This window comes from Anomaloglossus baeobatrachus, chromosome 2, assembly GCF_048569485.1.
Source record: "Anomaloglossus baeobatrachus isolate aAnoBae1 chromosome 2, aAnoBae1.hap1, whole genome shotgun sequence".
NCBI classification, from domain to species: Eukaryota; Metazoa; Chordata; class Amphibia; order Anura; family Aromobatidae; genus Anomaloglossus; species Anomaloglossus baeobatrachus.
In genome coordinates, this window is record NC_134354.1 from 161,319,460 (window position 1) to 161,341,138 (window position 21,679).

The window sequence follows — 21,679 nt, forward strand, 5'->3', positions numbered from 1 at the left end:
TAAGATAATTCCAGAGAAGGTTATTAACTTACCAGACCGAAGGGGATATCGTCCGGTCATTACAGCAGCTCTGCTTGGTGAACATAATGGTGCGGCAGCAATGTGCTGGGATAATTGAACGCCATCATTTGCAAGTTTGTCAATATTAGGGGTCCTTTAAAAAGAAACAAAAGGTAGTTTTTAATTTGTGTTACTAATTTTTAGAGCACGAGTAATAAGCAAATCTATGGCCCCATCGGTTTCAGCGATACAACACATTTTGTATGAAAAATGGTGGGTGTTGTTACGGGCTTAATATTCCTTTACAGTAGTCACAGCTTTATTTTATCTACACACAGCCTCAAATATCCTGCATAAACAATGTGACATGATAGATGTATGACTGCCTGATGCCTTTGTCGCGGACGGGTGCCGCCTCCGCTGCGGCGACCGGGGCTGCTCGAGTGGGGCTCGGGTCCAGGATCGTGTCCTGGGCTCGAGTGGTGACCGGACCCAGGGCTCGGGCAACCGCTTGTCCATGCACGCAGTGAAAGAGGGGGGTATTTACAGGGGAGATTGTCTGTGACGCCACCCATGGGTTGCGGTGATGAGATAGTGGCACCACCGCTGCCTCTCGGGGCCGGTGTCCAGGACCAAAGGCATGGGGGCAGCAAGGTGGTATCCCCTCCATGGGGAGGGGAGGTGTAGTCCTGGGGCCCAGTTGTCGGTTGTGAGCAGTGCTGGGGCGCCGTCGGCAGGTTAGACCGGATGACACCGGTGTACTCACGATTCAATAACTTCACACAAGTCCATGAGGTAAACCAGAAATTGCTGGTGTCCGTGGGCCTTTGGTGGGTGGTATTCAGATCCCACACCCGGTACAATGAAGCAGAGCCCTCTCTCCTGCACACAGTTGAAAGTCACTTAAACTCCTCTGCTTGAAACGGGGGGGGAAGTCCACTTCCCTGCACTAGTTCGGATTCCCGCTCACAATACTGGCGGGCCACTACCCTGTCCCGGTCCACTTCGAGTTCCTTCCTACAAGCTAAGCTTGTTCCAGCAGTCCCGGAGCTCACTTCCACTTTTCACTTCAGTTCCCTGAGCTTACTCCTCACTTCAGCTCCCAGAACGTGGCTTGCACTGTACGCTTCTGTGGCGCCCTGGACAAGCCAGGGGCCACAGGTAATTACACCACCACACCCTACACCCCGGTTAGGCACATCTAAGCCAGACACAAAACCCTTGTTGCCTTCCTCCAGGGGCTGATGATCACACCAGGGGGTGGGCCAGGCGGTTGGTCCCACCCACCGAGGAGTTCACAGTCCTGGAGGCGGGAAAAGAGCTCAGTTGAGTTTTAGTTTTGAGAGGAGTTGAGGAGTGGATGCAGTTAAGCTAGGGAAGTGAGAGTGAAAGGAGAAAAGTGAAGTGGAGTAGAGCAACTGACTGACAGCGTTCGGGTGTGTGGCCCGGGCGAGACAGCAAGGTTGGAAGACGGTGGTGACCGTCTGCAGGAGTGGCCTATCGGAGTTTACCGTAAGGACCGTGGACGGGCGGTGGCCCAGCGGTACCGGACCGGTACACAAGGAGAAGCCAGCACCATTGGCAGGGGCTTTTCGGACCCCGGCAAGGCTAGGAGTCACTGTGAATTTGCCGAATCCGTTAGTGAAGGGGACCTCCTGGGTTTCCAAACAGTCAAGTCCCGACAGAAGGCAACAGTCCAACCCAGTGAGAGAGACGCCGCCACCGCCAAGGCAACCGTTTCTCAGGGCCAGCGCCTGCGGGCAAAAGGGGCTCCTCCGGCCCATATCCAAGCCGGGGAGTGGGTTACCGGTGGGAACCCATTGGAACCATCAGAAGTACATAGGTGCAGGGAAAGGCAGTCACCGTCAACCTGCCGGGGAAAAGCAACAGCAGCCGTCCGTGGGACCCGTCTTTCCAGCCGTGTGTTTTACCGAGAACTGTGTCATCGTCTCAGGCTGAGTGAGTACCACCGTGCCGTGCGGCACAGCGCTGCCCCTGCGACCCTGCACCTCACCAGGCCCCGCAACCCGCCTGCCATCATCCATCCCTACCCCATCACCGGGCCCCGGGACAACCAACCCCCTACCCACGGAGGGGAGAACTAACAACTCAGCTGCTCCCTGTCACCGCTCCCGGGATCCCCGTACAGAGCAGCGGTGCTGTCACCTAAATCACCACAACCGTGGGTGGCGTCACAGACAATAACAATCAACCCCCACAATCAAATCCCCCTTTTCACTCACGGGCGAGGAGCGCCGCTCGAGTCCCCGGGATCCGGCCCACTGCTCGAGCCACCACCGAGCAGCAGCAGCAGCAGCGGCCGGACCCGAGCAGTGGGAGAGCGCAGCGTCCCCTCCTCCGCCCGCGACACTTCGACAGCAGCCCAGGAGCTCCCACCTCTGTCTGCTCTGCTCTGCCTCCCTCCTCCGACTACTTGTTTCCTCCCCAGACACTTCATATCCCCTGAGTGGGCGTCCCTACTATTCTGGGGGGGGGTGGCTGTTTGATTGTACCAGTGTGGGATCAGGTGGATTTACCAAGGAGGAGCGAGTCCTAGACCCTTGTGGTGAATGCAGTCCTCTGTGCCACCCTGCTTTTGCCAGGGCAGCACACCTTCACTAGAATTCTCCCATTACTGAGTTTAATGTGTGCAGCCTGAGCTCCCTCTAGTTGTGGCTGCAGACAGACAGAATTGTATAATTTTGGAAAAGTTCGTATAAGGATACTCAAGTGATTAGAAAAAAAACCTATGTTTGCCTATATAAGACCTTCTGCGCTAGTGCCATCTATTGTCATATAAGAATGCTTCATTATAAGTACAATAAATATTTTTACCATCTCATTATAAGGCTGTTGTTAAATGAGCGTATAACATTGAATGCGAGAGAATCAAATACGATATACTAATGACACTCTGCTCAAACTCTGCTGGGAGCGTGAATTGAGTGTCATTCACTGTGATCTGATATCTCTTGCATGTGAGAATTGTAGCACAAGTGCGGAGAAAAGTGAGAGCTTAATTTCTCCATCTTCTCTATTGTCTATCTCTGCGTATATCGTACTGATGACATCCGAGTGCATTCAAATATTTTACACGCACCCATAGATTTATGATCCGAGATGCGCTGCCAGTCACAGTATGCTACATTTTTTGCCTCAGTCCATTTACAGCTGAGGAAAACCCCTCAGGTCTGACCTGCAATATTGACTAACATTGGTTAGAGTACAATGCGAGATTTTCTCACATTGCACTCATCTGAATTACACACTTGTGTGAGCAAGCCCTAATGATTATATGGCGCCCCTGTGGCTTCAGGGGCCACAGGGTACTGCACCTCATCCGGGGTGCAGTATTCATCTTGGATATGGATGAAGTCAGCACTGGTAAAACCACCACAAACCACCAAAACACACAGTTAGATGCCCTGTCACTGGGACTGGGCTAGGGTAGGGACTTGGAAGGTGGCCATCACTAATGTAGTGGACCTTCTACTCACTAATTCAGGAACCTGGGGGGGAGGGGCGAGCAGCACAGACAGAGAGGGAAGTGGGGAGTCAGCAGTTTGACACACAGACAATCTGAGGAGGCAGAAGGAAGTAGTGCTGCAGGAGAGAGGTCCTGGGGACGGGAGGCTGGGGAAATTTGTCCTAGGACCAGGAGTGAGAACAGACTTGGGGAGTTAGGAGCCATCTTAGACAGCATTCAGTTAGCTCTGGGCACAGCAAGCGCCAGGTCGCACTCAAGGAGAGACAACAGTCAGAAGTGACAAGTACAGACAGGGGCCCGTGGTCCAGAGCTGGAGGCTCGACATGGGTGTTTAGGAAGAAGGGGGATCCCAGGGTTCGTGGGGAGTGCTGCAGGCACCCGTGACCCATTCCACAGCCCAGGAGCTGGTGTGGAGGGAAGATCATTGGAAAGGACACACAGAAGGAAACGCCGGCCTTGACCTCCAAACTATCCGGGATCGGCTGGAGCACCCTCTATGTCGTCCCATCATTGCCGGCACTTCCATCATCGCGCCCCTGTGCCATAGGCGACTACTACCACCAAGATCCTCCCTGAAGCCTAGCTCTACCTGTGGAGAGCTGTAACACCCGAGCTGTGTCACCATCAGCCCCAGCAGAGAGACATCCCGCAGCGGCGCCTAATACCTGGCCGCAAACCACAGGTGGTGTCATAAATAACTACTCCCATCATCCCCATCATTAATTGACACCGCTGGGGTCACAGAACCGTGCCTGACTACTGTGAAATCCCCAAACCGACTCCAGCCTGTTGACGAGTTAACCCCAGAGACCCCGTGGGCGCGTCAACTAGGAGTTGAGCAAATCCGAGGTTCGGTGTTCATACAAGCGCAGACTTTACAAAAAAACTGAGTTCGGGTTCGGAGTTTCGGTGCTTTACAGATGCAAACCATTTGCGTAAGCATCGCTATGCTCTGGTACACTCGGCCCTCAGGTCAGTGAGAGCCATTTGCTGTGTTTGATCGGCTCGCACTGGAAGTAACAACAGCGTGATCAGATGTAGTGTGCATCCAAAAAAGAAAAAAAATGGAAAAGCCCTGCCCACACTCCCCCACAAGTGATCTGGTTATGGCTGGCTGCATGTGGCCGGAGACCCGAACTGCCCAATCAGTGACTTCCATTGGTGTTCAGGTCAAGTTTTGGTCCCAAAATGAATTTTAACTAAAGTCTGGCTGAACCTGTCGAACTGAACTTGCACGGGTCCTCTCATCTCTACTAATGATGACAAAATTCTCAAAACAATTGGTCTCTAATTATTAACATGTAAATGTACCTTATTGTGTCATTTCCATAGCATCCAATATCTCCAATGCCAAGATCATCCGCCAGCAGAAGCACAAAGTTAGGTTTGGTGTTTAATGCCATAATAAATGTGCCATTGGCTAAATGCAAAATAACCAGAAAATTCCTAAAACAAAGTTGATAAAATTAGGGTGGAATTAATGTTACTAGGATTTCCAAAAGCACATAAGTCAATACACAGTATTTTACCACAGTTATTGTCAAGCCAGTATTGTGGTATGATAAAAATAACCAATTGTCTGGGCTAATCTAGCAGCAGGAAGAAACATGTTCAAGGAGCTTTTTCAGGCACAATTAACCCTATAAACCACCAGGTACAGTTAAAATGCAGTGTAATTCCAGGATTGTAAAGATGCAAATAACATTTATACCTCACCATTTGGTAATGGTTTGTGGTATTCTCACAAACTGAATAGGCTACAGTGGAAAAATACTGCAACAGGATGTACAGTGGATATAAAAAGTCAACACACCTCAGTCAAGCATGGTGGAGGCAGCATTATGTGTTGGGGCTGGTTTTTGGCAGCAGGAACTTGTGCTGTAGTCAAGGTAGAGGGATTTATGAACAGTTCAAAATATCAGTCAATTTTGCAACAAAACCTTCAGGCTTCTGCTAGAAAGCAGAAGGTGAAGAGGAATTCCACTGTTCAGCATGGTGATGACCTCCAAATCAACAAAAGAGGGGCTTGTCCAGAAGGTGATCAAAGTTTTGGAATGGCCCAACCAGAGCCCAGTCCTGAATACGACTGTAAATCTGTGGGTTGGCCTGATAAGGGCACCGTACATAGGAGATATCATTTCAATCTAAGAATTGTGCAAGGAAGAGTGGGCAAAGATTGCCAATTCTAGATATGGCAATCTGACAGACTCCTACCCCAAAAGACTGAAATGCTGTCATAAATTCTAAGTGGTGTTTTAAAATTTGGTGCTCACTCAGCATTCTGGGGAGGTGCAGGTCACACACGGTAATAGCCCAAACAGTCAATATAAAGAAATTAGAAATCAACCGCAGTCAGGTTCAGAAATTGTTGATGTTGAAGTCTTCATTAATATAGTAGAAGAAAATGGTGCTGTGTATAGGGATTTTTGTGACTGGTGACATGTGACGTTTCGACCAGTCTCAGGTCTTTTTCAAAGAGTCGGTTAGTCCATAGAGAAGGAGGAATGAAGGGTTACCAGTGCGGAACACATTTGGTAGCATCAGCATCATTTTCTTCTACTGTATTGATAAAGATTTCAGCATCAAAAATTCTGAACGTGATTGTGTCTGATTTCTCAACTATAAACTCAAAGGGAACTTCTAGTATAAAGTTGTGTATATTTATGTAACCAAAATTATTTTAGTTGTTTAGTTTTACTATTCCACCCGAAAAGGTATCAATTTATTTTTCAAATGATTTCTATAGATTTTAGGGGACAATAAAGCCCCTCTCTAGCAATTTTTTTTTTTTTTGCTTTAAAACAAAGTCCCGTGCTTCAAGACTCATAGCCACCCACTGATGTTTACATCCTTTTTCATCACCGCTGGAAGTCAGAAGTTATGTTGCATGTTCTCAATGCAAGTCCATAAGAGCCTGAACAAGGCTCTCATAGAGTTGTATTGATTTGTGACCTCTGGTGCCTACATGAAGCACTGAAGCTGCCGGCGGGTCACAAAATACTGGAGACTGACTGGAGTGTCGGTGAAAACAGATGAAGACACTGAAAGGTGAGTATATGACAGATGGCAAGGGACTTAAATTTAAAAGCACCACTCCATCGGTGAAATTAAGCTGGAGTGGTGCTTTAAAAGATGGACAAGTTCTGAAGTGATTATTCTTAGTCTGATTTTTTTTACATGACAAATACCTGCCATTTTTGCCATTTTAATAGGTGTGTGAAATCTTTTTATAACCACTGTATCAACACAAATATTCCCAAATGCTGTTTAAAACTCAATTGGTCAAAAAGAAGATGACATTATAGAGCGCTTGCATTCATGATTTACGGCTCCTTATTTATGGAAAAAAAAAACAAATACTACTGCTAAGTAAATGAGATTAATATATACTGTGACAATGTGGGCCCCAAGTGTATGTGGGCCACACATCAGGTAGCGGGATTAAAGCACGCCAGAGTAATTGGTCTCTTTAACAGACCATCTGGTTTATTAACAGGTCCATAAACCATATCAGGTCACATAACATAAAGATGCCGTTCGTTGGCTTTCTCCTCAAAGACCAACACATAATATAAAGTCCACACACTTTTGGACTGCCACCCATGTGTCACTGACCCTTGTCAGTATCCAGACCCCAGGTCCAATCCCCGTTACCTTCCTCTTAAGGTGGCTAGTGTCCTTTCCAGGTTCCCCCTGGCTCCAGCCACATGGCTTTACACATGGACCTAAAAGCCCCTTCCTTCAGAAGAAGGTCTCCGGAGGAGTGCAAAACACCCTGCTTCTGCTCTCTCCATCTCCAGCACACACACTGGAAGTCTAGAGCCAGTCTCTCCCTAGACTGCCCTCGACACTCTCCACCCAGGTTCAGAGACAGGATTGCTTTAACCCCTGGAGCCACACCCACAGGTGGTAAGGAGTGTGTAATCAGCATCACACACCCTTCCATGGCTCTGCATGAATGCAATCCTGTGGAACCACAGGTCCCAGCCAGTTTCACATTGCAGAGCACCCACGCTTCTGCAAAACATACCGGCTTTTTGTAATACAGCCGGTTGATACCTCACATACCCTCCCCCTCTGTTCAAACCCGTAGGGGAGAACACTTGCCAATGACCTGGGGCCGCGAGACAGGGCATCCCCGCTGCCATGCCCCACCAGTCGAGAGGGCCGTCCAAGAGCAGTAGTCCCTGAGGCATCGCCCGACACTGTCACCAAACCCTGTCTGGTCAACCTAGGGTTAAAGGACGTCCCATTTCCAGACCGTTCTCTCCCTGACCCCCTCCCAGGGTCACCGTAGTAGAGAGACATGTCCCCAGTCAAACCTACAGTCTTGTCCGAACCTAGGCTTTCTCGAGTACCCCCAAGGCTACTGTCGGGAACTCTAAGCTCATAGCGGCCACTATCTACCGTACATCGTAGGTTACCACTCTGTCGGCGATTCCTTTTATCGCGCGTCTGAACTACTGGACCGACACGCCATCTTCCACTTCTTTCCCCTGAACAACGGGTGGAAGACGGCTGCTGTCCCCCACACAGTTGGCGAAGCTGCTCCTTAATTTTCAGGTTTTCTTGCCACAACCGCTCCATGTCACGTACATGGTGTACCCGATATTCAATAAGGCTTCGAACGGTTCCAAGACTCTCTACAGTCCCGACACAGACAAACGGAACCATACCAGCTTCCCTGGGTATCTTGCTCTCATTAGCAGCAGGGATTCTTAATCTCACCAATCCCGACTTATTCACCATGTCTTGCATGACTCGTCCGGTTTTTCCAATGACTCTCCCCACCAGAGCCCGGGGTACTTGGACAATATCTTCCGCCAGACTCTGCGCTTTCCTTTTATACTCTAGCTGTCTAGTGGCTTCTTCCTTTTACAGTTGGGCCTGCCACTTCATACGAACACATCTGAAGTGCATGTCCTTTAGAATAGCCACCCGCTGCCCAGTAATTTTACTGGTAGACAATATCACTAACTGTTCAGCCCCTGGGGTACAGTAGACCTCACACGCTTCCACAGCTCTCTTAAATTCGTCATGCATGCACCCGGTGGCACACGCTTCTCTTAAGTCCTCAGGTATATCCACCATGCACTTGACTACAGAAGTCTCATTCATCCCTGCCACATGCTTGTCAAGTTTAGCTTCCAGAGTTAGCTCTCTTTGGGCCTCCCCTGCTTCAACAAGTTTGGTCAGGAGTGACACTCGCTGCTCCATCTGCTCCAAGTCTCCCTGGGACTTGGACTGGTACTCTGCCAAGCGACTTCGGAGCTCAGCCACTTCTTTCTCCAGCTCCCTTACTCGACTCTCAGTAGCCTGCCTAAGAAGTATCTCTTGTTGCAGATGGTCTTTGCTCATCCTCTTGAATGAGTCTTCACTTGCGGACCTCTCTGGTCTATGACACACTATTTCTGAGGCTTCTTCCACCTCAGCTTCAGAACATTTGGGTTTCTTACTCTTCTTACCCACGACCTTCTCTATATCCTCCATCATGGTTTTACCAAGCAGGTCAGGCAGGCTCCCAGTCCTGGATGAGACCTCTGGTCCAGGCTTCACCTCCTCAGAGGCTCTCTTCACTTCAGCGCCAGCTGTTTCTTGGTTCTTCACTGCATTATCTTCCACTTCCTCTGGGGTCTCTGCAGTGTCACCCTCAGCCTGGGTGTCACACCCTTCAACATGGCACTCTGTTCCTTTTAGAGATTTGGGGCTAAATTCGCTGTCATCCACCCCAGCACTTGGTAGTTCACCAGTCTGCTCACCACGACTGTTGGGGATTATTCCTTCCCCCACACTCTCTAGGATTCCATTTCCTATATCATTCTCGCCTGACAGACTATCAACTTCACACTTTGAAATCATAGGGACCACCACCATTACGTCCTTGGTTGGCTCCTTCTCTGCACTTGCAGCGCGCTGATTTCTGTCGTCACAATGTGTCAGTTCAATCTCTGATTCCTCAGTCTTTTGTAGGATATCACCGTCTGACTCCACCGTAGCAGGTGTTATTAGCACCATGTCTTTATTAATCAGGCATGTCACTTTCTCTGCACCCTCAGACGGCCTACACTGTGCCCCCTCTCGGCGCTTATTACGTCTTCGGCGTCGGGAGGAAGTTTTGCCCTTCTCGCCCATCTGTACCACACTGTACTCGTTTGTCACCTTACTAGAGTCAGTGTCTTTACTGGAGTCATCATCGCTCCCCCTGGTATCCTGGACTATCATGTCCCCACTTAACCAGATATCTGCCTCCCTTTCTGGAGCTACCCCGTTTTTAACGGTCACACTATCGGTTATTCCCTTAGTCCTTATGTCACTAAGTTGGGTCCGTCCATCATTTTCTTTGGTCACCCCTAACTTAGGACAGTCAATTTTAGGAGGTGCTATCTCCTCCTTACCACACATAACTGCACAACAAGGACCCCTTTTCACCTCCCAATGTGGTGGGGTTTCTTTTGGGCTGTTCCGGCTCTTACACAAGCAACCGTATACGTCCCCCTGCTTCCACAAGTGCACAAATAATTTAGAGTCCCAACCTATAATAATTGGGTGCAGTAAATCTGAGACTACACCAACATCATGAGAACCACTGTCCCAGGCTGTCTTAATGACCACGCTGGAGACCGGGTATTCTGTCTCATAACTGTGGGTGCAGCCGACGTGGATCTTCCTTCCAGGAATCAAGTGGACATCAGAGGTGGCCCTCACCAGGGTCACCAAGCTCCTTGAGTCTACGACTCCTGTTACAGATTCCCCATCCACTTCCACGGAACACAGACGTGGCTTCTCGTCGGATGGGTGGTCTATATTGCAAACAGGACACTTGTGGCATGAACACTGTTGTCCCTGGCTACAGTCCATCTGCGCCACTTCACCCTTGGATTTGGGATGCTCCGCACCCTTTTGGGGGACCACCGCTTTCTGGGACTCCATCCCCTTATGGGCAACCACCCCTTTATGGGCAACCACCCCCTTATGGGCAACCACCCCTTTATGGGCAACCACCCCCTTATGGGCAACTATTCCCTTCTGGGACTCCGCCCCCTTTTGCGGTTTCCATGCAATGTCCTTAGCCCCCAGTTCACACCGTTTGCCCTTGTCTCCCTGGGCACCCAGTGTCCATACTGGCCCCCGAAGGGTACGCTCAAACTGGTCCATGGCTGCGACATCGCTACACACTGACAGCTCCTGCTGTCCCTGGACCAGGTACAGCTCCTCCACAACGTCCGCAGGGACCATTCCCTCTTTTTGGCTTTTAGCCCCCACTGCTGTCACTGGACCTCCAGGCACATGCCGTTGGTGCTGCTGGCTCTGCAGCAGCTGGTTCAGGAGCTCCTCCATGCTGCAACGAAAAGAGGAACAGGAGGGGCGCTCCAATGGGTAATACCCGGTGGTCAAAGACAGGGGGGGGTTAGAGAACCACTAACCTTTCCGGGTTGTACCGCCCGTACAACCAGGGTCTCCAGCTTGTGGTGTATCACTGCTCACCAAGCAGGGCCTCGCAATTCCGGCTGGCCTGGAACCTCCAGTCGCTTGACTCTCGCCACTGCAGCACAGGTCCCCAACGACCTGCTGATTCACCGCCAGGTGCTTGAGAGCGCTGTCCCTGTTCGTGGACCCGCCGATCCACCGCCAGCTGCTTGAGTGCGCAGACAATTTTCGTGGACCCGCCGATCCACCGCAAACCGCTTCAAAAAAATTTTCGTGGACCCGCCGATCCACCGCAAGCAGTCCGTATCCACAGGAATATGTCCTAGGCCGTTGCCCTTAGCAACCAGGCTGCATTGCCCTTAGCAACCAGGCTGCGTTGCCCCTAGCAACCAGGCCATATGCCCGCATTCTCCACCATAATGTGACAATGTGGGCCCCAAGTGTATGTGGGCCACACATCAGGTAGCGGGATTAAAGCACGCCAGAGTAATTGGTCTCTTTAACAGACCATCTGGTTTATTAACAGGTCCATAAACCATATCAGGTCACATAACATAAAGATGCCGTTCGTTGGCTTTCTCCTCAAAGACCAACACATAATATAAAGTCCACACACTTTTGGACTGCCACCCATGTGTCACTGACCCTTGTCAGTATCCAGACCCCAGGTCCAATCCCCGTTACCTTCCTCTTAAGGTGGCTAGTGTCCTTTCCAGGTTCCCCCTGGCTCCAGCCACATGGCTTTACACATGGACCTAAAAGCCCCTTCCTTCAGAAGAAGGTCTCCGGAGGAGTGCAAAACACCCTGCTTCTGCTCTCTCCATCTCCAGCACACACACTGGAAGTCTAGAGCCAGTCTCTCCCTAGACTGCCCTCGACACTCTCCACCCAGGTTCAGAGACAGGATTGCTTTAACCCCTGGAGCCACACCCACAGGTGGTAAGGAGTGTGTAATCAGCATCACACACCCTTCCATGGCTCTGCATGAATGCAATCCTGTGGAACCACAGGTCCCAGCCAGTTTCACATTGCAGAGCACCCACGCTTCTGCAAAACATACCGGCTTTTTGTAATACAGCCGGTTGATACCTCACAATACCTACACAAGTTCATTCAGACAGGGATTTGGGTGTTAAATAAGGGATATGGAGCTGCATTGTTTGTGCCTCCTAATAAATGCACTATTCAGATGAGAATGCTGGTCCCATGAAATCCAAAAACCTGGACACCCTCCCCAGGGTTCTCCTGGCCCAAACTTACAGTACCATGATTCTGTTTATTGCTTGTTTATTGCTTGTTCAAGTCATAAAAATTATTTGGTAGCATCGGGACTTCTATACACAGATGGTCCATTGGGCAGTGTAATGTTGTCATGCAGCACCTGCAAGGGTCGATTCTTTTTATACACCATTGCAGTCACTGGTCATTTACACCTTCAATATCCTGGAAATAATACATAATTTGCATTTAGTTCAGGGATTCTTACCATTGTCTTCTTGTAAAACCCATTTTTTTCACTCTGAAATAAAGAAAAGTTTGATAATCAATATCACAATGTAGATTTACTGTTATACTTAAGGTCTAAGGGGTAACATCTCTCCAGTGTAAGGAGACTTATAGGCCATGCAATGCTTCTCTGAGAAATTAAAAATGTAAATAGCCTTTAAAGAGAGGAAGAGAACTTAAACTTTAGTGGCACTTATTGGAAACAGCAATCCTAAAAGTCAATATCAACCGTTTAACGAGCATTTCCACATGACAGAATAAAAGCCAAACCAGAACTTCAGTTTGAAGACGCGTTTCAGGGTGTTGTCTCTCCTCAGTGCAAAGCATGAGATTTGATATGGCTGTATGATAGGCTTCTGACTGAGGTCTACAGGGTAATATCTCTCCTTCTGAAGAGTGACATACCAGTGTAAGGAGACTTAGGCTAGGTGCGCACACTGCGTCTTTTTGACGCTGCGTTTGTGCGTTTTTGGCCGCTAAAAACGCACAAAAACGCACCTGCGTCGAAAAAACGCATCAAAAAACGCATGCGTTTTTGCCGCGATTTGGTGCGTTTTTGGCTGCGTTTTGCTGCGTTTTTGATCTCTGCGTTTTGCTGCGTTTTTCCAATGCATTGCATGGGGGGAAAACGCAGAAAAACGCAGGAAAGAACTGACATGTCCATTTTTTTTTTTTAACTCAAAAACGCAGGTAAAAAAAACAGATGTGTGCGGACAGCAAAAATGAAAACTCATAGACTTTGCTGGGGAAGCAAAGTCCTGCAGTTTTGAGGCCAAAAACGCACCCGAAAAACGCGCAAAAACGCCGCGAAAAACGCACTGTGCGCACATAGCCTTATAGACAATAAACTTCTCCTCAGAGAAATTAAATATGCAAATAGACTATTTGCATGTTATAATTAACAACTTTAACAGGTGGTGAGTCAAATGCCAAAGTACTAACACCTTCTATGTTAGTTGTGTGAGAAAAGCGTGAATATTATAAGGAAGGCCTATGTAGTAGAGTTGAGTAAGAAGATTCCCACTTCATCCACTCCAGTCTTTCATGGCAGCTAGACAAGGGCTGTCCTCGCTTCTGCACCCAGAATCCTCTCTGTAAAATTTCATGAGCTTCTTGACCCTACTAAGCCTTAAGGTGGTGTCACACATAGCGACGACGACAACGACATCGCTGCTAAGTCACCATTTTCTGTGACGTAGCAGCGACGTCCCGTCGCTGTCTATGACATCCAGCAACGACCTGGCCCCTGCTGTGAGGTCGCCGGTCGTTGCTGAATGTCCTACTTCATTTTTTGGACGTTGCTCTCCCGCTGTGAAGCACACATCGCTGTGTGTGACAGCGAGAGAGTGACGAACTGAAGCAAGCAGGGAGCTGGCATCTGGCAGCCTGCGGTAAGCTGTAACCACGGTAAACATCGGTTAACCAAGAAGCCCTTTCCTTGGTTACCCAATATTTACCTTAGTTACTAGCGTCCGCCGCTCTCACGCTGCCAGTGCCGGCTCCCTGCTCCCTGCACACGTAACTGGAGTACACATCGGGTAATTAACCTGATGTGTACTCTGGCTAGGAGTGCAGGGAGCAGGGAGCCGGCACTGATAGCGTGAGAGCGGCGGACGCTAGTAACTAAGGTAAATATCGGGTAACCAAGAGAAGTGCTTTCCTTGGTTACCCGATATTTACCTTAGTTACGCTTCCACGCGTCGCTGCTGGCTGGGGGCTGGTCACTGGTCACTGGTGAGATCTGCCTGTTTGACAGCTCACAAGCAACCATGTAACGACGCAGCAGCGATCCTGATAAGGTCAGATCGCTGGTCTTGATCTTTGCGTCACTATGTGTGACACCACCTTTACATGACATGAGAAGACTTAGTAAATGTAATCGGCAGGAAGAATGCTGTGCGGAAGATGCTGGATGTAAAATTGAAGACTTCCCCAGAAAAGTATATAAGTTTTTGATAACCAATGTCAGATTGGCTCACCGTAACTGGGTCATCTTCCAATGGGCCTAGGCTACCCCTTCAGGGGCGTCCATAGAGCAGACCTCATGGCTGCTAACCAGCTCCTGAGTCTGTGTAAATCTGCTGCCAAACGGCATTGGGCTGCCCCCTTCCACCTGATCTGGGTTTTAGTGGTATCTTCAACATAAGAATGCAGATACTGTTGAATACAATGGTGGAGAAGAGAACCAATGGGTCCCTCCTCCATCGTTCAGCCTGAGACTTGACATGGCCAGTGCAATGTTGTCACTTCATCATCACGCATTGAATGTCAAGCCTCATTACTTGTGCCAGCCCTATACTGCATACAGGGAAGTTGCAGGAGCTATCATAATGTATACAAGAAAGCTTCAGGGGCCATAATAATGCATCTAAGGGGCCATCATTCTGTGTAGAGAGTGGCTGTTGATGCCATCATACTGTGTACATGGAGCTGTTGGATATCATCATACTGAATATAGGGAGCTATAGGGGCCATCATAAGGTGTTGTTGGGCATCAAATTTTGCTGGGGTTAGTGTGAGATAATTTACTGCTGCAGTAACAAAGTATGTGGCAGGGGGAATATAATACTCAAAGGGAGCCATGAAGGGGGTATCATAGTAGGTGAAAACACTAAGGAACTTTTCTGTGCAAATGACATTAGTGACTTATCCCTTGCATAGGATATCAATATCAGATTATGGTCGTCCAACACAAAACACCCATACTAATCAGTTGTAAAAGCCTCTGGTAGGGGCCAGATTACCATTTATGGGTCTACGTTGTATAGCTCATTCTAATGTGTCATTTTACATTATGGAGTTTTTCCAGGTAAGGGCTAATCTTCTTCTGGGACTGTATCATGCTGAATCCTAACAGTGTGTAATATACTCACTGTTAGGATTTGGCTTTGATTGCTGCTTCATAAATGGTCACACGATTGATGATATTTGATTTATCTATTTGTGGTCATATGTCAATTAACTTCTCTGACTGCTTTTCTCAATGCCTTAATATTAGCATTCACAAAAGCAGGCAGTATGCAAATGACATAACAGCAATCACTTGATGACCGATCTAACTGGCAAGCAAAGCTGAATCCCAACATTGCGTATCTTGAGCTAGTTAGACCCTTTCAGGTTGTAGATGAACTCAAAATCAACTCCCAAACCTCCTACCAGTTTCTTCAAGCAGTGGTACAGGAAAACGTCTGCATTCATTAAGAACATCATGATTGTCATGCAGCACAATGCTTTATTGTATACATTGAAATGCTTCACTGCTTGGCTAGCCAGTAGAGGCCTTGAATCACTTTTCCAGAGTTTGATTTTTTTTTCTTACCCGCTAGAGTGGTGCTTTCAATCTTAGATCCTTGTCCCCAGTCTTATCCTCATCCTCCGCATTTTCACCTTTTAGGGCGGGATGGTGGCTCAATGGTTAGCACTGCAGTCTTGCAGCGCTGGGGTCCACCAAGGACAACATCTGCAAGGAGTTTTGTATGTTCTCCCCGTGTTTGTGTGGGTTTCCTCCGGGTACTCCGGTTTCCTCCCACACTCCAAAGACATACAGCATAGGGACTTTAGATTGTGAGCCCCAATGGGGACAGTGTTGCCAATGTATGTAAAGCGCTGTGGAATTAATAGCGCTATATAAATGAATAAAATTATTATTATTATCACTGCTCCAGTCCCTCAGTGCCATCTTGTAACCGCAACTTCTGACTGGAAGTCAAAAGCTACATCACAAGCGCTCAATGCAAGTCTATGAGAGCGTAATAATTCTGCACACGTAGATATTCTCCTAAGAAAGACAATCCCTCAATTAAGCTTTCTTTAAATACTGACTGACAGCACTGTGTTTCTTCAATAATAATATTAATCATCAAAATTACAAATAGCCTAATAATTGTAGACTCAGTGTAGTGCCTCTGTTTGCGTCATTAAAGTCAATGGCCGATCAGCGCAAATGTCCTAGTCCTTTTCTCCGGGGCTTTAGATGTAAGCCCAGATGGAACCATTTTTCAGTAGGTTAAAACACAATGTGAACATAGCCTTAGGGGTACTTTGCACGCTGCGACATCACTAGCCGATGATAGCGATGCCGAGAGCGATAGTACCCGCCCCCGTCGCAGATGCGATATCTTGTGATAGCTGCCGTAGTGAACATTATCGCTACGGCAGCTTCACACGCACTTACCTGCCCTGCGACGTCGCTCTGGCCGGCGACCCGCCTCGTTCCTAAGGGTGCGGGTCGTGTGGCGTCACAGCGACATCACACGGCAGGCGGCAAATAGAAGCGGAGGGGCAGAGATGAGCGGGACGTAAACATCCCGCCCACCTTCTTCCTTCCGCATTGCAGGTGGGACGCAGGTAAGGAAATGTTCCTCGCTCCTGCGGCTTCATACACAGCGATGTGTGCTGCCGCAGGAACGAGGAACAACATTGTACCTGTCGCTGCAGCGAACTTATGGAAATGACCGACACTACAGAGATCACCAATTTTCTACGCTTTTGCGATCGTTTATCGGTGCTTCTAGGCTTTACACGTTGCGACGTCGTTACCGGTGCCGGATGTGCGTCACTTTCCATTTGACCCCGACGAGATCACAGTAGCGATGTCGCAACGTGCAAAGTACCCTTTAGATTGACAAGCACCACTGACAAATTTGACTGGATTTGTCAACCATTACTTGACGTGCATTGCCAGCCTTTGACTCACTTTACGTAAGTTTTTTTTTTTTTCTTGTTCTTTAAAAAGAATTAAAAAAATGCTATAAATCTCAGATTTTAGTTGTTACTACATTTATATCGAGCTCATTCTGTTTTATTTTCCCAAGTCTTAAGCTAGGGTCACATGACAGTATAAAATAAAAATAAAATAATTGGTGCGATTTTCATCCAGAAAAGTGGAAAGATTTTTTCTCGCACCCATAGACTTGAATGATTCTCAAATTATTTTAGAGTGAAATTGCAGCATGTTGCAATTTTTTCAGACAAATTCTGTCTGTGAAAAAATACAGTCATCTGCACTGCCTCATTGAATAACATGGTCAATGTGCTATCTGATAAAAAAAATTGCATAACACACATCTGAATTATACGGTCATCTGAACAAACCCTTATGGAGAGACCTATGGGGGAAAAAAATAAAGCATTTCTTTTAAGAAGATGTGAGTGCCGGCTATCGTTTGGACTGCTGTAATCGCTAGGTCACTGTCCTTTTCCAGTATTCCCCTGAGCACATATATAGTGGGCTTGTGGCTTACACACTGTTAAAATTAGAAACCAAGAGAGTGGTTCCTGTTAGTTCATGTACACAATCCATAGCTATGCCATTGCTTCTTTAAGAATATAATTTTAATAGCACACATTAATCTTGGCAGAAACTTGGTATTTACATTCCCCGGGGGCAGATTATAATGGGACTTGCTCCAATTTTCAGATGGAGAAAACATACAAATATTGCTGTATGTGTGGTTTGTGCAAAAATTACAAAAATAAAAAATAACCAGAGCTTAGTGGGAGTAATATGGCCTACTACAGGCCCACAAATTTATGCTACAAAAGGCATGTGCCCCTAAGTAAAGTTAGCTTTTTTACTACTTCATCCCCTTTATTAGCTTTTAGTTCATTTTCCAATGTTCAATATGGTCCCATTGAATTCTTTTGGTCCAGTTACCATCTGAGGTCTCTGCCACACACACGTGAAAATCACGCACGTGCCACGAGACACGTATTTTCCTTGCGTGTTGCGTTAGGTAAGTACGTGTCTCCGGTACGTGCGGGCCACGTGTGTTCTCCGTGTGCTAGCCGCGATAACACACGGAGAACCGGTAATTTGCATACTCACGAGGTCCTTGCTGCTGTCCGTGGTGCTGATCTTCGGTCTCCGGTCCTGCCGACTGCCCGCTGCTGCTGCTTCCGGCAGCAGTGAAGTGAATATTAAATGATCATAATGAGCGGCGGTCGGAAGCAAGTGACAGCAGCAACAGAGACAGGAGGGCAGGAGAAGGTGAGTAAAGAGTTGTTATTTTTTTCTTTGACACGTGAGTTTTCTCCGGCGCGTGTCACACGGGACCGCATCCATACTACATCCGTGTGGTACGGGTGCGGGCCGTGTGACACCCGTGATGCCGGAGAAAAATGGACATGTCAGCGTGAGAAACTCACGGACACACGTAAGTATGGAACGGACACATGTTCCGTTCAAAAATACTTACGTGTGTCCAATACATTAGGAATCAGGAGTGCTGTGGAAAAGAGAAGCGCAAAATAGGGTCTTATCTGGTAGACAAGAGGATATGGGTAGAAAGACAGGTACTCACCTGTTTCAGTTGTGATAGGCACAACTCCTTGAAGGCATCAAACAAAGAGTGTATGTAGTGGTCAGCCACAGCCCCGATGGAACAGATGCAGATCACAGGGTGGGTGAAGAAAAACGGGTTTAATGCTGCGCTAAAAACCACAATTCCAGGAGATGTGATAAAATCCTTTCCTTTATTTTCACGAGTCAACGCGTTTCGAAGGCATAACCGCCTTCTTCATCAGGACAAACAGAATTAGAAAGAACCGAAAGAGCTCTTTCTAATTCTGTTTGTCCTGATGAAGAAGGCGGTTATGCCTTCAAAACGCGTTAACTCTTGAAAATAAAGGAAAGGATTTCAGTGAAGTCAGAAACCTGTTTACCTGTGGAGGGGACGCTCGTGACACCACAGTGTGGATCCCAGGAGTTTCTCTGTCTTCGCTGTTTTGCTTCTCACAGCTGATATTTTCCGGGCAGATGATGTGTTGCTCCTGGTGAAGTTTCTTTCTTTTGCAGTGTGTAATGTAAGTACTTTACCTTTGTGATCTATATCATACAAAAGTATATTGAATATCACGCTATTAGTTATTTTCTGTAATCATTTAATCATTATAATAAAATTAATCGCCATCTTTAAAGCCGTATCCGATCCCTTTAAATACTTGGCAAAACACTTGAAACACTACATCCAAAAAAGTCCTTTTTATTCCCGGGAGAGCCATTGAGACATTGCACATGGCTAGCACAGGGGTGCTGGCTTCCATCATTTAGTGAAGGGAGCCAGCTGTTTGTGTTCTTTTTTCACAGACGACGCATCCAAGCACCCGTGATACTCAGCCGAGTACAGGAGCACTATGATGCTTGATTGAGTATCGAGCAATGGTGAGCACGCTCGCTCATCACTAGTAATAAGGGTATTTCACTTGGAGGATATCTTATGTGAAAAAATTCCAATGTGCCATATTTTTCAGATAAGATGCACATTTCCTCCCAAAAATTTGGGAGGAAGATGAGGGGTGAAACTTATAATCCGAGTGTAGCTTACCAGGACTTGGTAGAGAAGTGTAGCATGAGGCAGGGGCAATGTTGTTGGCTGCTGTGCTGCGGGCAGTGAGTCATCCTAAAAATATTGGTGGTGCAGGCTTCAAATAATGGCGACTGGAGTTGGCACATGCACAGATAGAGCTCTCGGCTCAAGATCTCAACTGCACATGTGCCACCTCCGGTCCATTGATCTCCCGGAAGTGGACTTAAGGAAAATGGCATCCAGAGGTGGCGTGTGCGCAAATGAGATCTCAGCTTTTCATTGAGCCGATAGCTCAATCTGCGCACGCTCCGACTCCGGGCGCTATTTCTGTAAAGCCCACACTGCCAACAGTTTCACAGTGCCCGCAGCGAGCATCTGGGATACCTGCCACATCGCCCGAATAATCGCCCTGCTTCACCAATGCCCCTGCCTCCTGTGACTCGGCTCCACCACCGCTTCCCCCCTTTTCCTGGTAAGACACCACCAGATTGTAAAAAGGGCCCTCCTTTTTTTTTACCTTTTTTGTTTTCTCTACAGCTGGGGTGCGTGACGTCCTATAATCTAGTGCGTCTTATAACTGAAAAATACGGCATGTTAGAATTTAGATTGCATAGCTGAAATCCATGTGCGGCTTTTCTGTGCATTTGTAGTTTGAACTGCTGTGTGTCTGTACGGCAGATCAGCCTCATTCTTTGGGCTAATAAGCATTTGACCATTCGCTGAGGATTCCAGACAGAATTTGCACAGAAACAGCTTCTTTAAATACCAGAATATTTTAATCGCTAAAAAATCTGAAGCCAAAAGGCCAAGCAGATTTCTAATTAAAAAAAGTGCGCGCTTTTCACTTTGATTTTGGAACATCTGCATAAATCCATGTGACAAAGACTCAATGTGAACGTATCGGTTATCGCACGAAAGTATTATCTCATATATTGTATTACTCTTTACCTTCTACGTTTTACACATACAAACCAAAAAGAAATAATGACAAAAAACCCTAGGAAGATCTCGTAAATGTGCTTCAGTTTTACTGACCTCAGAAAGCAGTCTATGGAGCAGTTCTGCTGCAGGCAATTTCCGTTGCTGCTGGATCCTGCGCTGCTTCCTGGATTCCCCTGCCCTGGGTCTCATTGGTTTGTACAGCAGCAGCAGCTGACTGTAGGGCTGTCTTTCACTTTCTTTCATTCAGCTTCAGGCGTCAGTAAACAAGGCAGCTAAACTTCAGAATTCTCATTTCTCACTTAGATTCAAGTGAATGTGAGAAATCCACCACAAACATGTTATAAATGGGATCTGTGGTTAAAAATCCAAGCAGCATTGACTCCTAACCACCACTGCATTGATTACGTAAATATAAAGAAATTAACCCCTTCATGACCGGTCGATTTTCTGTTTTTTCATGTTTGTTTTTTGCTCTCCTTTTTCCGAGAGCCGTACATTTTTTATTTTTCTGTCACTCTTGCCATAAGGGGGCTTGTTTTTTGCGGGACAAGTTGTACTGTTAGACTATGTGCGCACGCTGCGGATTTACCGCGGATTTTACAGCGGATTTGCTGCAGAAAATGTGTCTAACATTTCTGCAGTCATTTCCCAGCAAAACCTATGGGTATAAAAGAATGCTGTGCGCACACTGCGTTTTTTTTTTTTTCATACCTGTGAATTTACCCATGGATTTTCCGCTGCAGAATTAATGTACATGTCACTGGTACCTGCGGTTTTTGCAATAGATAATGGTAAAAATCCGCAGGGACCAACCTGCGGAAAAACCGCAGCAAATCCACGGCAAATTTGCACCGAACCGTGGAAAAACCGCATGCAGATTTCGTTGCGGTTTTGGTGCGTTTTTTTACCGCAGGTGCAGGATTCTTTAAGAGGGTCCGGATTTTCCTTGATGCAATCTTGGATGCAATTTGCCTTGCCCCTTGTGGCGGGCAGCACGAGCCGGATGGAG

The 21,679-nt window shown here is 47.4% G+C and overlaps 1 protein-coding gene across 1 annotated transcript in view; it reads right to left on the reverse strand.

Moving 5' to 3' along the window:
• Positions 1 to 20,842, reverse strand: part of LOC142291163 (arylsulfatase H-like) — a 68,349-nt gene extending 47,507 nt beyond the window's left edge. The window contains exons 1-5 of the mRNA XM_075335473.1: positions 20,764 to 20,842; positions 19,085 to 19,247; positions 12,402 to 12,434; positions 4,799 to 4,933; positions 33 to 154 (exon numbers count right to left, since the gene is read on the reverse strand). Coding sequence (XP_075191588.1) covers positions 33 to 154; positions 4,799 to 4,933; positions 12,402 to 12,424 — 280 coding nt within the window. The 5' untranslated portion in view covers positions 12,425 to 12,434; positions 19,085 to 19,247; positions 20,764 to 20,842. The remainder of the gene's footprint in view (positions 1 to 32; positions 155 to 4,798; positions 4,934 to 12,401; positions 12,435 to 19,084; positions 19,248 to 20,763) is intronic.
• Positions 20,843 to 21,679: the final 837 nt, after the last annotated feature.